The sequence below is a fragment of the Anser brachyrhynchus genome (assembly GCF_964034855.1).
Source record: "Anser brachyrhynchus genome assembly, chromosome: Z".
In the NCBI taxonomy this organism is placed as follows: Eukaryota; Metazoa; Chordata; class Aves; order Anseriformes; family Anatidae; genus Anser; species Anser brachyrhynchus.
Window position 1 is genome coordinate 69961889 of NC_137697.1, and position 19532 is coordinate 69981420.

General features: G+C 42.4%; 1 protein-coding gene across 9 annotated transcripts in view; it reads right to left on the bottom strand.

Annotated features, from left to right (window-relative positions):
• Positions 1–19532, bottom strand: part of PALM2AKAP2 (PALM2 and AKAP2 fusion) — a 257742-nt gene that overhangs the window by 192332 nt on the left and 45878 nt on the right. For all 9 annotated transcript variants that reach the window (XM_080573326.1, XM_080573327.1, XM_080573329.1 and 6 more), the window contains exon 3: positions 6328–6458. In XM_080573326.1, the coding sequence (XP_080429452.1) occupies positions 6328–6458 (131 nt within the window). The remainder of the gene's footprint in view (positions 1–6327; positions 6459–19532) is intronic.

Here is a 19532-nt window from a genome sequence, read left to right on the forward strand (position 1 = left end):
GGAGAGCAGAATCTGTAGAGATTGTTGTGGGAAGATGAGACATTTTTGTTATTTCGCTCTTGGAGAGCACTCCAGCACAACTGTTCAAACAGGCAGTATGCAGAGGCAGACGAGAGTCTGTCTACAAGCTGCATCTGGCACTTTAGGTAAAACCCCAAAATGCTGAGTAAACAATGTCCCCTCTACACCTGATCTTTTTCTCCAGCTGCTATCAGTGTGGAAGTTGCAAAACATTCATGCTTTTGTGGGCCATGCACTTGGATGACATGTGGCTGTCTGCACTAGCACCCGTTCATGGCAACTCTTCACATCTCTCTGGAGGCTGACTGCAGGGAAATCGATGAGAACTTTATAACAGGAGCATTATGGCAATGGCACCTCATGTCCTGGTTTGCACCTTGTGCTCCAGGGGAGGTCTGAGCAGCTGGTTCTGACATCAGTCGATCCCTCTTTTGAAGGTGTTCACTCACATCTGTCTGACACATGCTCTCTCTGTCATGCAAAGACTATTAGTGGCAGTTGCAAGAAAGACAGAATTATAGTCAGAGTTCCCAGCCTGAGACATGCTTAGCTTTTATCCTGGGGAAAAGAAGCAAGAAATAAAACCCTGACATCAGAAAGAAATGAAAAAGTGGACACCAGGAGAGAAATTGGTGAAGGTGCAGAAGCTGTGATAAGCTCAGCCGAGCCCTGTGCCTGTATGTGCTGGACACTGCAATAAGAAGAGACTTTAGAGTAGACCCCAGCTAACACCACAGATCTGTGATGCACTCATAGTCTGTTAATAAGTTAGCGCATTAATAAAATATTCTTTTCTGCATCTCAGATCATCTTGGTGAGCATTTTCTTCTCACGACCTAGCCCAGCCTCTTGGGGAATACCCAGACTTGAGTATTTACCTGGAAAGATTCCAGCACACTAATATAACGAGACAATAATCCTGCCAGCTTTGGAGAAGCTTCAGTTCCATTTGGATCTGCATCTACCTTGATTTGGACTTCTGTCTAGTAGCAGGTAATCAGAAACAAGCCAAACACAGTAAAATAACAGAGAGACTTGTGCAGTCAAAACACCTTTTGGTCGATAGATGACTGTCATCTCTCTTCCTCCTGCAGTGCTCATCTCCCATGTGTGAGCTGACAGGGGGCCTCTGTGTTGGTCCATCAGGTTAAGTGTTTTTCTTGGCTGGAGGCTCTACTTCTCCCACTGTCCCTCCCACAGGCATCCTTCAGTTCAAGATATCTTTGAAATACTTCCCAAACTTTTCTAAGCATGGAAGCAAGCAGCAGGGCAGCACTGGGACATGAGCTGCTGGGCAGGAGGCAGTTTCTGCACGTACGCACCACCACCCCACACCAGCAAGGCACCAGCAAACAACAAACGCACATTTTTCCCAAGGAAAATCTTGGCACTAATGGTCCAAAACACAGATCTGCCCCTACTGTCATTAATGCCAGGGCTTTTCCTCCACACAGCACCACTGAAGCAAAGTCTTCTCCTGGAGGAGGAACAACCACAGCTCACCACCAGTATGGGCATGGGTGAAACACTCCAGCACCCCAAAGGTTTCTTGCAAATGCTGGGAGCTGTACATGCTGACAGCTGAGTGACTCTGAGTACAGGGCAGGACACACACACATCTTGGCCTGCTCTGCTTCAACCTTAAGAGCTGCCCCAATGCCAAAACACCACAGGTTTCTCATATGTGAGCAGTCTGAGGATCCTCTTAACACCTACTGGTCTATGCTGTCTTCCTGCTTCACGTGTCCAGCAGGCTGCTGTGCTGGGAGCAGTCTGTCCTTCCATGGAGCTGACAGGCACCCCGTCGGCCTTTGGAAACACTTGCACCAGTGATTTCTAAAGGGATATGCCAGTTTACTGAGGATTTAGCCCTGTGATTTTCTTTTCTCCAGGAGCTCAATGGATCCACTCGTGGCACCTCATGCTGGCGTCTGTCTTTGAGTGAGGAGATATGTTGCCACAGAGTATTTTGTGTTGACATGCTATCTGAAAACTTCAGAGCAATGAAAACTCTTCACCTTTTGTAGTAAACACAGGCCACCGGCACGTACGACAATGTAATCTAGTAAAACAAAATAGTTTTGGGAGCCTTTCAAATACTGTGAGGGAACAGCAGGCTGTGGGTGGGCTGCTGTGCTCTATGAATGCTGCCTGCTAATACCCAGATGTCGAATGCCAACTTTCCATTCACTGCTGAAAAATAACAGACTGTCATGTGGTAAAAATAACCATGGGAGGCATGCAACACATTCCAGTGCTTATTTCACCTACAACAAGCCATCGGCAATGTGTCTGTGAAGGTTCACTGGGCATCGGTGTCAATGTTATCCCAAACAACAGGTTTTATGTCTCTGATTCAGCGAGTGCGTTCAAGGGAAGGAAAGTGTTTTCATTCATTTGTGACTCCTTTGCTAACATTTAATCAACATCTAAGGCAACTGCAGAAAGCAGGAGATCACTTTCTCACAGTGCAACAATGGGAAAGAAGCACAGGGAAGGTCACTTTCCTCTAATACTGACCCAGAATCTTTATGAGAACATGGAAAACTAAATTAGTTTTAAAGCTTCCCCATGACTTAATGCAAGAAATCTTGTAAGTCCATGTCTGGCTCTGTTCTGCCTTCTATACAATGGTACCACCAATCTTAAAGCCAGGTTTCAAGCAGAAATGCCTTTTCATCCTTACCTCTACTGGTAGATTTTAAGCCCATTTAGGACTCAATCAGTGTTATAAGAGTCCAGTTTTTATGTCCCTACTTTTATTTATTTATTTATTTTATTATTATTATTTTTATTTTATAAAGACAGAATGCCAGCATTTTCAGATAGGGCAGCATAAGTTTTATTCTGAGGACTCAAGCCGGACAAACATGAATGCAAGGGGTCTAGGACTAAAACTTGCTTCAGATCTGCTTACTCTTCTATTTCCACTTTAGATGTAAAGATGTTTATATGCTTCAAAATCTCTAAAGGTATTAAACTAATCCCAATTATGAAATGATCATTGTCAGTGTAATCCACTACTAGATGGATCCAAATACTGCATTTTGTCTTAATCTTTCACTCCCTTTTATTTGAACTTGTATGTTCATCTTGTACTTCTGTGTACTTTTGTTGGGAATTATCAGCATAATTGTGTGATATCATTTCATTATTTGTTTTGCATTCTTTACTGTGGTCTGTTCTGCTTTATTTCTCTTTTTATGATGCTGGTATTTTTTTCAGTCACTTGGCATGAAGTGCCAGAAATCCTGACTAGTGTAGGCATTCTTCTTCCAAACACTTTTGCAGATGAGGGAGCTCATTAAGTCATTATACTTACTCATGTAGGTTTACTCATATGTGCATATCCTTGTAGACTACAAACTGAAGTATATGCTTTGTTATATCATGATAACATGGAAATCTAATATATAAACAGTGGTCTGTACATTCATGCATTTTTTGCTGCCCCCATTGAAATTAAACATCTCCCACATGGAGGAGAACTGGTTACACTAGCTTAAGACTAAACATTGCAATCATGTGTACATCTTGCAAAAGATCTTGTTTTAGTGGGCAAGCCACTTAAAAACGAATTAGAAAAAGCAATACTGGACTGAAGCATCTCTACTGTGTTCAAGGCTTTCAAGTCCGTATAAAAATCCATACCTAGCTCTACTGTTGCCCAAAGGAAGAGATGTTTGGTACTTCTGGACAACAGTCCCACAGGAGCCCACATCCTCATTTACGAATGTTAGTCTGGTCTCAGCCACTGTCTCCTTCAGCCTTCCGCTCTAACTCTTGCAGTTCACTCAGCTTGCCAGACCTACTGTTTATGACTGGCCTGCAAATACAGGCTGATATTTCTTTTCTGCCATGGGTGTTCATGGAGCAAACTTAGAGGTATGAGAAAGGGAGCTTCGTGAGCACTCAGTGCAAACAGAAGAAATGGTGTTCCCTGATATTAGGATGGGATGTTCTGTTGCAAAAGGAAAGGCATAACTGCATACTCCCTCATGTTAAAGCAGAGTATGGGTGCTGGCTGCCAGCAGAGGATGGATGCTGGCTTTGTCAAGAAAACTTCACCTTGCTCTCACAGTAAGTGCAAAAACTGCTTATTTTCCAGAAGGGAGAAGCCAGCACGTGTGCCACAAGGCTTTTTCAAAGACAACCTCTGTGCTTGCTCAGATGATGCAGTGTGACTTTAATAAATGTTCACGATCCCTGGCACATTGGTCATACAGTGCCTTGGCTGCCTTAACTTTATGGCTGGTCGTACGGTAGTTTCCTATCCTCCAGGGTAACCAGCTCAGTCTGTCCTCTGTTGGCCTCACTGAGAGGGTTTGGACTGTTTCACTGTGGACCCATGATTTTGTTTAATATGCACTTCCAAAGGACCACCGTGCCTCTGCAATGTGAACATAAGAACCATCTCCCTGTAATCCTCTCCTTCATCGCCCTTCCAGGAACAGAGAGGGAAAATGGTGTGCAGGAGGAAAACAAATGTTTTCAGGATGAGTTCATTCTGCTTCACCCCTCCAGATAATGGACTTGACATCTTCTCTCTTCCTCTTACTCCTCCTATTGCCTTTTACCTTCCCAGACTATCTTGGTGGGCTCTGTTTGTAAGGGTCATGTTGTCACAGATGCCAACTGAAATTGAACTAATGACCTCAAACTCTATTTTTTATCTCTAAAGTCCAGGTGTGGTATTGCCTCATCAAAATCAAAATACTTTTTGCTATCTTTGGAGTTCCTTCAGAAAGATGACAGGGAAGTTCAGCATGCCAGCAAGGCTGTCAAGCAAATGACTTTTCAATTCAGTGGCAATCAGCTGACCTGCCATTTGTGGCCACAGCTGAAGAGAGCTCCTTTATTTCCAAATACTTAATACTTTTTCTCATGGTTGCAATTAAAGAAAAATAAAATAAAAGAAAAAAAAGAAAAACAAAAACACAGGGAAAAAGGTTTTACACAGACTTTCATCCTATGCTTTTAATTAAGCAAAGCTCATAAGCACACAGGTCTCTTTGCCTTCAGTGGTGGTACTCTCATAGCTGGAACTGAGCACATGCTGAAGTGTTTTGCTGGATGAGGTCACAGCACTTAGCACCTTGAGACATTCAACACTGGATGAAATATGTATTACAATACTTATTTCTGAATATTAATCCATGTGTTCTTTCTAGATACTGCATTAATTTATGGAGCAAAACATCAGGTAGTGTATGAAATTAAATCTATCTTGCCTTATGCTACCACAGATGAACAATACAAATATTCATATTAGATTTAATGAATAGTAATAACAGGACAGAGACCAGTATAATGAGGCAATCCTCACATTCATGCAGATCTATTACTTCCGCATAGGAGCTGTTTAGTGTCATCCAAGCTCAGGGTGGGTCTGCTTGCATATGTCCCCAAAGAAACCTTCTCAGTGATTTCTACAAGAGATTCCAACCTGACCCCCCCCCCCAAACAAACAAACAACAACAAGAAAAAAATTGACATAAGCAAATAAAATTTACCAAATGCTAGGCTAGTCTTGGACTACCGGTCCTATTTGCTTTCTTTTCTCATTTGCTGTTTCGGCTTGCACGTTTATAGAAGATGTGGCACCAGATTTGACCAACTTTCTGCTAATTTTCTGCTAGCTGAAAAAAACTAAAATCGTATAGCCTAATTGGCAGAAGGAGCAGCTCTCAAATTTGTTTTGTGAGGGATAAAACCATTTTTCTTAAGAGTTTTGGAGTACATTGCTTGGAACAAAACAAAGGAAAAAACAACACAAAAGAGTACAAACATCGACTTAGTGTGCCATGGGAAACTGATAAAAGGAAGTGATTCTAATGCCCAAACCTTGCTTCTGAAAGCTGTAGATATTTGATCTGCTGTTGGCATCTGCTGTTGCATTTTGAAAAGTCATTTGCACCAGAGAAAAGTGAGTGCAAAAAAGTGCCACAGCTCTTTGAACTCTTTTTGGCTGTAGGAGGTGTAAAGCAATGGAGAATCCCACAAGTGTTGATTGAATCATACAAGTGCATCTGAAAGGGGAACTCATCCCCCTTTTTAGCTCCCTGATGCGAAAAATCTGTCCAAGTCTGTTCAACACAAAGATACCACTAAGACTCTACCTTGCAAATCATGGAAGTCATGTGGGGCATGTAAAATTTGGGGTCTGTCTGCCTGTCCCTTACACACTCCCCTAGGCATCTGCTATTAGCTGCTACTAGAGAAGGGGATGGTGCCAAGGGTTGGGAAGGTTTCTGGCTTTATTTGGAGTGCCTATTCTTATGCAAAGCAAAGGGAAACTGTCCCTACCTGTGTATATTTTCTTCCAGCTTTTTCACCTTCAGCTCATCCTCTTCTGACTGCCTCCTTCTGGCTTCTTCCTCTTCTGCAGAGCCAGCAGGAATTCCCTGCAGCAGCCATTTTTCCCGAAGAGCTTTTGACTGTGAAGAAAAGGAAATAGCTTTAGCAACAGAGAGAACAAAACTCTCTTAAGACTGAGAAGGAGCTACAGGTATATCTGAATTTTAGATTGCTCCCATTGAATTACTGATTACTGCTTCGGACAGTGAGTTTTGGACAATCTGTTAGATGTTTATCCAAATTTAGAAGTATCAGTTTTACAGGATAGACTATATTTACAATCAGTGCCTAAACCTGAAGTTATTTTTAGTTTTTAATAAAAACAAGAGTTCAAACCACCCAAATGAGACAGTTGAGCAAGGAGTAAAGTCTTTGAACAAAAGTCTGGATCTCTTGCAAATGATAAGGCATGTACTGGAAGGAATAAACTCATAACCTTCTTAGAGCTTCAAAAGCAGCGTGCTCTAAATGTAATGCACTTAATGAAAGATAAAATCACTCTACTATTAAATTAATCAGATATGTTCTTTCTGATGTATACAGTGGAAGTGTCTCTATATATTTACCAGCATGCATACAGACACACACAAACATATATCTGTACATTCGAACAAGCTTGCACATTATCTCTTAGCCCAGATGCCAATTAAAACAAACAAACAAAAATCTTCCAGAAACCACAGGTATACAAGGGTGCAACACTGTTACAGCAAAGAGCAATGACTTATAACCAGGAAAAATTTCTGGGAAGTTTTGTTTTCAACACCAAAAACATGTCGACAACCATACCAGGCCACTGTCTAGTCCAGCTGCAACTCACCCCGGGCTGCTCACCCGTGGAGATGCACTGGTTGCAAGCAATCCTTTCAGCAGCTCATTAGCCTGCGTGTCTTGGCCGAATCCTCCCTGAGAGATGCTGACAGGACATGGCCTCCTGGAGCACACCCGCTGAAAGGGAGATGATCAGCAGCCCAAAGCCACGCTGGGCTTAGTCCCTTGGCAATAATGGAGCATAGTGGTGGAAAAATTGGTCAGTCAGGGGGACTGACAAAGCCAGACCCTAGCCCTTGCTGGAGAGGGGAGCCTTGATTTTGAATTCCCAAACTGATTGGAAATGCTGGCTCAGGGAGCCAGCTGTGAGCCATGCATCCTTCCAGCAAAGAGGAGCCTAATAAGGAAATCATCAGTTCGGAGAAATAGCATTTCAGGGGCTGCCCAAACGTGCACTATCAGCCTCCTCAACGAGGTGCTCATAGCTGGAACAGAATCCGATTTGTGCAAACTACGTACAAAGAAGAAACACTCACCACCACAAGCAGCCTTCAAACCCATCCCAAAATAGAAAGCTTTTTGACATGAGAGACAGGGCCTACTTGTTAGTTTTTCAGCATATATATAGGCATAGTATCTGTGCACAAGCTATTCTTGTCACTCTGTGGCCTATTTGACATCAGGCAAATAGATTTTAATAAGGCAGCAGACACAGAGCAATGCAAAACACACAAGTGAATTAGACTTGATAAATGACTCCAGCTTTTACTGACTTTAAATACACAGTGTACCAGAGGATGGTTGGGTGGGTTTTAAGTGGTTTCTGCATGCATGAAGACTTCTGCATGATGGAAGGGGTGTTGTGCTTGTGTACCATGCAGTCATGTTCAACTGTGGCACCTGGGGATGCTAGAGATGTGCTGTGTTTCATCCAGCTCAGGACATCTGAACTGAGTTTTGCTTGTGGCTACCCCTAAGGTGCTCACAAATCATTAAGGATGGCTATCTCCAGCCACAGCTTCTGCAGTTCACTAGCCCTTTTGCTGCCACTGTCACCTACTAGTGTTTCCTGCTGCCTTTTGTGGGCTGGTAGTAAGATTTCTTGGTGTGACCTTTGCTTTTCTGTTGAATCCAGCTGATTACTGCTTAGGAGGAACTTTATCAGATCAGCCAGGCCTACTAGCACCACTGAAATGTCCCCTCAGTAGAGGACCTCCAGGTGGTCACACACACAGATAAACAACGAAAGCCAGTTGAAGAGGGATTTACACGTCCTGACTTCACATCTCCTGGGTGCTAAACATCTAACAACCTGTGCCTGACTTTGGCATTTAGGAGGTCTCAGCATTACAGCTCACGGGGTACCCGCTGGGCAAAAGCCAGTTCACAGGACTATGAAGGCTGGTGGTTCTTCAAAAATTTTCTGTCTTTTCTTTAAAATGAAATGCAGCCAGCTGCATGCAGAACTGTGCTGCTGCATACATTACACTCAACTGCGGGCTCAGAGCTGAAATCCTGAATGATGCTTTGTTGGAAAAAAAAAAAAGGAAAAAAAAAAAGTATTTTCTAAAGATCAAACTCTAAAAATGAAGGCAGCCTTCTCCGTTTTAAACCTGTTTCAGATATGTCTCCAGAAGTCCCAGAAAGGGCCTTGGCAAAGTGCTACTTGGACAGCTCTGAAGATATTAGGTTAGCAGCCACTCCTCGTTTGCTGCAGGAGGACAGATAAAATCCAGGCTTTTTTCAATGTGCTCTTAGAGAATCTCTTTGATGATGTTCAGACAATGAGAGGCCAGTCCCTTCAGTACAACCACTGTACACCAAGTAAGATATTTTTTACAGATTTTGTTTTGGCCTTTGATTATGTGAAATATTTGAGCTACAAAATCATGTGATTTCTTTTTCCCAGAAGCCTCTTTTTTGGCCTATTAATAGCATGAATTTTAAATTGGAAAGCATCAATGGGATTTTTTAAAGACTTATTTAGAAACAAGAATGTTATGATCTACTAAAAATCCTCCCTCTTGGGTGAAATGTCAGCATATTTTATCTAAAACAGGAAAAGTGGTAGCTTTGATGTTTGTGGCTCTCCTTTTCGAGATGAAAATGAAGGCAATCATTAAATACTATGCCGAGGAATCCAGACAAGAAGACTCTGAAAAACGGAAACATTTGTGAGAAGCACTTATTGAAATTCAGAGCATCTATTCGCCAAGCTGGTGAGGTTACATGTATTTATACACCCATTGCAAACACAATAGGCAGGGAAACAGGCACGTGTCAGGGGACCATGCACAACCATCCTGCTGGCTGTGGGACCTTTTCTCCCCTACAAGACTCCTGGCACAGTGCTGGGGCAGTAGATAGGAGTGGAATAATCTATCACCTGCTTCGAGCTAACCTTTCCCAAGGAATTTTCATCACAAACCTCTAGGGAAGGCATTGGCAGAGGTGAAGAGACCAAGGGTATGCAGGGTGGAAGAGGGAGGTGGTGGTAGAGCTGTGCTGGATGCTTCGCTTCAGCTCCTGGGCACGAGGCAGCCCTGTGAAGCAGCCAGCCCAGCATCAAGACAGGCCAGCCAGAGGCAGGACAGAGCCAAATGTGGCTTGGAAATGAAAGCTCACTGCCAGCTGTCCTCCACAGCTATAAAATTTGTGTTATGCTCCTTGAAAAAGTCTTGCCAAATCTTACCCCAGGAAGTAGAGGAGTTCCTCAAATCTCCTTAATGGAAAATGCTGTCATGGGGATGGAGCTCCAGATCAGCTTGCTATATGACTTGCTCCAGGTTAAAAATCTTATGCATTTGCTTTACTCAGCAGTCTGTAATTAAATTAATCCCATGCTAGTATTTCAGCATTCCTCATCCTTCAAAACATGAAAAGAGCCTTAACTTTCTATTGCATCTTGGAGCTTCTCTATGCATCAATGTTGTGCTGTATGACTAGAAAATGCAGAAATAACAGAGGACTGCAAGAGTGAGCAGCTATATTATTGTAAAAATAAAAACATTTTTTTCAGCTTATTCCAATACCAAAATGTGAATATTCTGTACTATTAGAAGGCAACATTTCACCGGTGCAGCAAGCAGCTACACTATGTACAGTTTGATGTAACTATTCCTGCATTTACTGGGAGAGAACAATTTCTTCAGGCTAAATCCTTCAGCAGAAATTAGATCATGTCGTTAAAAAGTCTCTCTGTTACTGAAGTGGAAAGGGCACTGGGCTCACAATGCACTAGGTCACCGTGGCTCTCAGGTGATTTGGCTTCTCTGCACACAAATGAGATTGCAGAGATACCTGTCAGCTCTGTGCTTATTTTGCTTAACTGTAGGACAGCGTAGTAACTTTTCTTCACCCTGCTAAAAGGAAAACAGACAAACAAACAAACTAACAAATAAACAGGTCACGATTCTGTGAACAGATCATGGTGAGGACAGAAATAAGCGAACAGATGTTGGACAGGACAGGAAGAAGTCGTGCCAAATGCTTGAATGCAGTAGACACAGTGACAGCCGTAAATGTGGTGCACAGCTCCCTTTCGTGATATTAATTCCAGTTTCATACTTCAGGACAGTAAAACCCAAGGGCTTTAAGTTGTTTACATTACGCACTGGCAAGGAAGTAAGGCATAACCCCTTGAATACACGTAGCAGAATTGCTGTATTGAAAAAGAAATCTTACTTTCAATGCTGCATTTTGCTTTAATGTTGCATCAGATGTTTAAATATTGGGGGACATTTTATTATAATTGGTAAATCTTTTTAGCATCACTTTCATATGCTGTTATGTCCTCTAAGAGACCATAACTACCACCTCTGGGTTGTCCCTGCTGGTGATATATTCAACCCATCAGTCTTACTGATTTTGGGTCTCCTTCCATAAACATAGATCATGAAGAAAACACATTTCTGGTGCCACACAAAGGCCATGTCTTAACCTGAGGCCCAGAGGAATTTACCAGGCTTGCTATTTGACTCTTTATGATAACATAAATCCAGTTCTTGAAGTACTGCTACATTTTGAGATTTTTGTTTTTTTCTTTGCTTGAATATTTACAATTGGTTACAGGAGCAGTGTACTCTTACTCTTAAGAGCAGTGCTCGCTAAAGTGGAGTGCTTGTCGGGCTGCTCAGTGGATTTTCAAGGAAGATGATAATCTCAAGAAGAAACAAAGGTGAAAAGTTGACCAAAGACAGCCTACTCAAGTAAAATGTGTCTGATTTTGAGAAACACTCTTGGATGTAGATGATTCAGGGTACTGATGCACTTCTGTGCTGTGGAAAATGGGCAATAATGATCACCGGAGTACTTGTGCTGAAATCAGTAGTGCTACATCAAAGGCAATATTACTGAAATATTTGTCAAATTGAAGTTTTGCCAAAAATCTTTGGGTTTTGGGGCTTGGAGATCACTGGGCATTAACAATCTAGTGCTGGGAATGAAGAGATTTTTTTTCCCTCAGATGCATACAGTATTTCTACCCTGGACAAAATATGGATGCATCATATTCTCAAATCTATGTGTGCCTTTGTGAAAGACATGGTAACAAACGCCCTCCTTTATCTGCCAACGTGATAATGAGTTATTTGCCCCAAACATTACTCGTCAGGACACTGTGCAGCCACCCCTGAGGGCTGGATCCAACCTGCCAGTCACATTGCAGTTGCCAGCATGGGCAGAGCAGCTTCTGGGACTTGCATTAAGGCAGCCTCTCCTCTGCCAGCAGGACATCCCTTGCTTTCTGAAAAATGGAACAAAAAGTTGTTTGCACGGTCATATTGTGAGTCAGATGCCCTTAACCATCCATAATTAAATATGGAAATTCAGAGAAGGGCTGTGGGCATAAGCTAATGTGACGGGCGGATCCATCTTGAAAAAAAAAAAAAGCAAAAAAAAAAGCAGCTTATCAAAATGTGTTCCTGAGTGATGTATTCCTGAGTTTTTCACTTTCTGGTAGCTTCATTTTGACACAGAGATAAAGTGTGGTCCTTGGCATGCTGCTTTGCTGTGAGCTGGATGTGTCCTTGCACAGCATGAGTGGCCGTGGAACAGAGCAGGCAGCAATTTCCAGCTCTCTGTGATGATCTGGGAGACAGCATTATGCTTAGCAGCTAAACTTTCTGTTGCCTTTTCCCTCATCTGAGATACTTGTTATAGCCTACAGAGCATGTCTGCATGATACACAGATAAGATACAAGCACTGCTCATATTAGGGAATGAAGTCATGCTGAAAAACTTGTCAGCTTGCTTGTAGTCTTGACCTCAGCCACAATGTCATAGCTAGGGTAGGTATAATTCCATGAAAAAACATGTGTTATCTGGTGGAGCTTAGCTAGTGCAAGACTAAAGAGCATGTCCATTAAGCATATTGTCAAGAGTGTCAAGATTTTATTAAACAAAAAATAATTCTTAGAAATATTTCAAGGAAGTGATGTTTTAAATATGTTTTTGAGAAGCACACGTTCAGACCAACAGTCGCAGATGTTTTCCAGTGGTCAGTCAACATGCACATGGGAAGTGCCATGCTGCTGTGGGGTCCATGGCTCAGCCCCTGCTTATGCCTCGGAAGGAGGCACAGTGATCTGCAGAAAAGTCACACATGGAGCAGCAGGAGCGGGCAGGGTGGTGGGGGAATAAAACAAAAACCGTGATCACCACAGGTATCATAAGCACGACCTGGAATCACTGCAGCTGAAAGACACTGCGGGGATATTCTTCACCCCTTGTTTGTTTGCCAGAGCTGGCACATCTGACAGCCCTCCAGCCCCCCCCCCCGAGTATTTATTCCTTTCCCTTTCTCAAAGCACATGCTCAGCACAACACCACTGCAGGTAGGAGTGCTGTGAGCAGTGAGATGTAGTGGCAGGAGTGGGTGAAAAAAACACAGTGTGGCCTGTGTTGTTTGTGCTTATGTGGGATGGGTTGGGATGGGATGGGATGGGATGGGATGGGGTGGAGCCCAGCTTGTGTCCCAGGGAGGGCAAGGGGATCTTGATCAGTGTTCCTGGCTTGCAGATGCACTGGGAAGGCGCATCAGCAGTTGGCTGCCCGAGGGATGGGTGCGCTGCTCGCTGGAGCTCCTTCACGGACATCACATGCTCTGTCTGTTTAAAAACTCTCAGGAGCAGAAATTGCAGCTGTACAGATAGATGTCCAATTAGGAACACTTTGGGAAGAAAAAAAGCCAATTGTTTTACCTCCCCAGTGTAAGCTTCCCATCCATTAGCAAGATCACCAGTGTAAATATTTTGTGTGCTTTGCTTTTAAATTGCTCAGGTCCCATATTTTATTTAACAGTGTAAACCATGCAGACAGTTGTTTCCATACAAAGATGAAGAAGAAGAAATAAAATCCAAGCTCCTTCAGCTGAAAGGAAACCCAACACAGCAAGAGACATTGTCAAGACTGTATAGGAGAAGGAGAAAAACTTGTGTCTCTTCTGCTGAGATCAGTGGTTAGCCACAGAGCTCTGGTCTGCATGGATTAGTCTCAATGAAAGGGATCATAGGTATGGATGGATACAAGGAAGAGTTTTTAATATTCATTAAAGAGTTGAGATGACAGTGAGATAAAAACAACAATAAGGTGAAGGATAACTCAAACAGAGGTTGTTTTCTACATATATTTTTCATATGTCTGGGCTACCAGGAAGTTGTGCTTGAAGTAACAGGTGAAAACAACCACAGTAGCTAAGCTGAACAGCTGGGGGTTATTTTCCATTATTTTTGGGAAGTCTACATCAGGTTTCAGAGCTCTTCAAGACATTGTGAGAGTGATACCTCTGTGCAATTATTCATCATTTCACTTGTGGAGGGATTAAGCGCCATAAGGAGAACCAACAGCGAGCATCTGCCAGCGGCTGCTGCGGGGGAGAGAGGAAGGATGAGGGGACTGGACTGTCCCTGTGGGTACATGCTGGCACAGCACAGGGACACAGCTTGCTGATAGGATGCCACAACGCGGGCATACGTGGTCCCCAGAATGGTGTCCTGGCCTGGAAACAGGTTGCCCAGGTAGGCCACGGGATCTCCATCCTGGGCCAGAGTCCAAATGCAATGGGATGGGATCAACCTGCTCCTGCTGGTGAGGGCACGAGGAGACTTGTGGGGTCCTCTCACACATGAATTACTGTACAACTCTGTGAGATTTTCTCTTTTTCCCAGAGAGTTTTGGAGCTGGAGTAAGAAATAGCTTTAAGCTAGCCAAAGTATCTGGACACTCAACCTGGTGTGGTTGCATGGAAATTAAATAGGAGCCTCTTTTACAAACACATGCATGAAAACAGTTAGGTCATGCTGTTACCTCCTGGAGCCAGAAACTTAGGTATTCTTTGGCTTTCCCTGTGAGTACTCATTCCATGCTTTCAAAAGAATCAAAGCAGAGATTTGAGAGATAATAATATAATATAAACAACAAACATCCAAACAAATAAAACCAAAATCAAATGAATTTCTTTTGCAATAGTTCATAATCTGAGGTTTTGAAAATTGGCAACCATCTTCTTCCAAATAGTCTTTGCAAGTTATCATCATTACTACACAACCCCAGTTGCTTTTACTATTATATTCTGAAAGAATAGTTTCCTCTCTGCATTCAGTCTGTCCTCAGCTCCAGTTTATCACTCCTTCCCACATACACACATCAGTCAAGAGACAAAAAGAAAAGCTATTTTTCAGGGTTTCCTTTCTTTTCTGGTTTAAGGGATCTTATGTTCATTGTTTCGAAAAGCCGAATTTGGGTCATGTGAATTCATTCTTGAGCACGTATCAGTCCATTAGGAAGAGCTGGAACTGAAGCAAGATGTAAACATCCTCTAGCTACTTTGACACAGTCTGGCTGAAACAAAAACTGCTGGCGTGGCCATGACCTGCTCTGAGGGCACTGTTCCTGGTGGAAAACTGAGTGCCAGTTCAGTGGGTTTCAAGGAAATTCTGCCTTTAGGGGGACAGTTATGTGGTCATCCCAGAATAACTCCTCTCCACTTTGAACTTCACCTCAAACTACCATTCATTTTTCTTAAATGATGTGTTATTAGAGACCTTAAAGCAGCAAAATTACCATATTTTCAGCTATGTGGCAATGGCATGTAAGCAGATAAGAAAAGTGAGCTAAAGGACTAAAGTTTTCACCCCTTTGAGGTAGTCAACTTTTGTAGTTGATCTGGAGAAAATATTGCATTATGGCTTAAAGATTTTATTTGGGGATAAAAATTTTTGCTTTCTGACTACTTGAAAGAAAACACATAGGGATTTTTGAAATCCCTCCTTTCCAAACACTATTTCCCTGTAAGGACACCTTGCAGCTTCATACCCTATGAGCAATTCAGAAATAGCAAGAGCCCCAGCTCCTTAGACTACACAGTCCTATTCCCATTCCCATTTTTGCCTAATGAATCTGGATTTCTTTTCTGCGTGATAAAAGAGACTAGCAGAGAGGCACAGCCTCTTGCTTCTCAGCTTGAAGCCTGGTGGGAGGTGAGCTCTCCAGGGATGTAGGATGTAGCCAGTCCAAAGATGCTGATGCACAGAAGGGGCTGAACAAGGGTCCCCAATGCTCTGCAAGTGAAAATTTCTCTCTGAATTAGCTCTCAGTCTCTCCATGCTCCAGAATCATGAATGGAAAATGGAGATGGCAGGAACTTCCAGCCTCACAGAGATGCAGGGGGCTCCAGCATGTTAAAATAGAGGAACAGCCTGGGGCTACCACAGCAGACACCACATACCATAAAGAGTGCTTGACTATTAATAAGAAGAGGATCTGGGGGCTATTGCACTGTCCCTGTAGAGAACAGAGACTGTCCATTGCATCATCAAATATCTATTTTGTCTGTGTGTGTGTGTATTTGGCTGAGCTACTATTCATTCTAAGGGTTAATTCACTTGAAATTCATTAAGGGATTAATCATAAAGGAACAACAAGATTCCTTCATTTGCAAAAGTTATCTTTGTTTTTCCACACTGTTGCATTTGTGTGTGTGTATATATATATCTCCCTATATATGGTTAGATACATCTATTTATATTCTCTGACAGCATTTATTTTGGGGCTAGAATAAAATGAGGATAACAATGCAATTGTGGAAGAATCAAATTAAAATGTATTTTTAGATAAGATAGTTTCAGCTAACACCATATCTTAGCATAATATCTATAACATAAAAAGGCTTTCTTTTACTTCAAAGTAAAGGTATAATTATGTTATAGATTAAGTGTTCACGAACTGCAGTCTTTAAGAAATAGCTGTTAACAGAAAAAGGTCCCTCACATTTAAAACACTCCAGAAATAAAATAATTGCAGCAAATGGATTTATTGTAATAGTAAAGTAGCAGCAGATAAGTATTTTTTTTCATTCAATTAGGAGGTTTTGTGCTGTTTATTTTATTACCAGCCACCACCAAACAGAGCTACAGTAAATGATTACAGAAATTGTGTTCAATTAACTACAGAGGAAGCCAGTTCTACCCTGGTATTTATTTGAAATAGTGAACACCGCCATTAGAAGTGGCCCTCTTCAGTTCTGCCTAGCTGAACAAGCTCTTGCAAGCAGTTTTTGCTCACAAATCCTATCTCCAGTGTAACCATTCAACCAAGATCAACTGTTCTCTTCCTGAAGAGAACGCATCATGTTGATAGATACTGTGTTTTCATGTGGGGAATTTTGCCCACATTTCTGATTACGAACAGCAGTGCAAGAAGCTGGAAGCACCTCCAGTTCCCATGGACCTGGCAAGGTATGTTTGTAAGGGCAAGGCCAATGAGCTGCTGAAGCATGAAGTTTAAAGTCTACCTACTGTTAAAAACAAAACGAAACACACCCTGTGTCACATGAGAGAGGATTATTTTAGTATCAAAGATTAAAGTAGATGAGAGGAAAGGAGGGATTTTGTAAATATCCTCTTATTAGAGCAAATTGGCACTTTTTCTGTCTCAAAAAAACCAGGGCTTCAAATTACCTTTATGCTTTTGCCATCACGAAGAGCTTTTTCAACAAGGTATTTGATTGTAAACTAGACAAATACACCTCCTGTATTCAAAGGAGCACCCAGAAGGCCCAGCACCACCATTTGCATACTCTGTGCCTACCAAAATCCCTACTTACTAGAAATTCAGACAAGAGGATAAATGGCTTTCAGTGTCATCAAAGAGGGAATTCAGTCTTTGGAGTCTACACTGCACCAGGCTCTCTCCTAGTCCAGGCTTCACATGTTATTAAACAAGAAGCTCATACAAATAATTAATACTTGAATCATGTTTTTGTCCTCATGGACAAAAAATTAATACTCAAGTCATGCTTTTGTCCTCCATTGGCCTAATTCTAAAGAGTCTTTGGAAAATATGTTGTCGAATGCCTCATCCATGTTCAAGGTAGTGCTGGCTGGGCTGTTCTGCCTAAGACAAGAGGGCAGCCACAGATCACTTGTTTTCAGCTAGGTATGCAACAAAGGGAAAACAAATGAACCGGTAGAAGAGTAAGTCATCTATCTTGCCAGGGGACTAGTTGGCATCAGCAATTTGAACACCATAGGTAATCCAACATAAACATTTGTAATAAACTATTTCTATTAGATAGTTTCCCTATGTGTCTGAAATTAGCAGAACCCCTGTAGTTTTTAGAACCTTCATTAGGTAACCAAACATACTATTTTACACAGTGCATTTTAAGAGAAAATAGCCCTAGCAGCACAGAAAAATGAACTAAATCCATTGAATTCTGACACAAATGTCTTTGGGTGAACTCAAGCTGTTACACTTGCAGGATCAACCCAGATACTACAGACACAGGATTAACCCAGATATTAGTTTCAAAGGCTTCTCCACAGCTGATTTTAATGAACGCTGATGCAAAGTCCTTATGCTTTACACTGACATTAACAACTTCACAGCATTTTAAGTAAATGCAAGGGCATCCTAGGCAAGCCTGGTCTTTTTGACCTGGATTTATGTGTTGCACTGAATTAGTTGCAATCCACACAATTCAGGAAACAAACCACGCTTTATCTAGCTATTCTGAAGAAATATGTATGCACTTATTTTGGGCTTTTCCTCTGGTGATAAGTGATGACACTGAATGGAAGGGTGGAGGAGCTCCTGTTATGCCCTGATGCTCATCCTTACACCCAGGATTACAGTCCTTAAGTCTGGCCATGCTTTTAGCTGAGGAAGATGCCATTTCAGATGTTGGTGCCCTGATCTACCCTTTGCTTCCTGTGTGATTATTGTTGTTCCAGGCTGTGAGCTAACTAATAAAGGAAAATAGTTAATTTTATGTGTGCCACTCAAGAAATCTGTGCAGCGACCCTGAGCCTCAGCTGGCAATAACCAGCATAGCAGGGCTGGAGCCAGCTCCAGCTTACACCAGCCCAGGGCCTGACCCCGCTGCACCACTGCGTAGGGTTGGCTTTTCCCTGAGGAGGATGATAAAATACAGTTTAGCAGCAGCTATATCACAAAAAATCTGATGAAACAGAGCAATTGACAGAACTGGCTTCCCAAAGGGTTCTGCTTAAAGAATTTCATGAAAAAGCATAATTCAATTAGCTTGGAAACAGTTAATGTGATAAAGGAAGCACCCAGCTTTGCAGCAAAAAGAAAGCAAGCATCTTGGAGGCACTGGAAAGGCATTGTACTGCCCTGCTGCATCAGCCTGTGGTCGTCAGAAGAAATCCTCCCTTGCCTGTGGTCCGTGGCAGCCTGAATGAGAGGGCAACTCCTGTTGCCCCAGAGAAATGCTACTGTGTTATTGACTGATGGCACCAGAGACAACATGTGACATCTGTAGATTCACGGTGAACCTGCAGGAGCATTTACTTGGGCAGCAATCAATTACCTCAGCTTAAATGCATCGTGTTTGCCAGAAAATTATGTATAGATTATGGAACATGATTGCAGGGTTTTGGAGAGGCAGGAGAAGGATCCTGCCTGTGGCAGTAACTGGAAGCCTGATCGTCCAGTGCAGGCATGGGCAAAGGAGGCGTTTGGCATGGCACCTCCCCAAGCAGGTGTACTGCACACATATTATGGCACAAGCAACCTATATATATAAATATATAAATATATATATTTTAAATCACAGCCCAGCTCGCTGCAAGGAAAAGCTGTCCAGTCCTGATCATCTTTCTGAGATATTTTAATTACTGGATTCCTCAGGCTCCCCTAACGAACCAATAATCTCATAAGATTCGACCCACAAACGCACCAGTTAAAAAAAGATCACACGTACATTTCTGTTCTCCTCTTTGCTGCACAAAATGTAAAGACAAACTGCTACTGGCAGGAAGGGTAAATGATAGAAATAACCAGGATGCCTCTCAGTTGGTGCTCTCTGCAGCTGTCATGGAGTCCAGCAGGAGTGGGGGCTGCTCAGCACCCTGTTAAAGAGG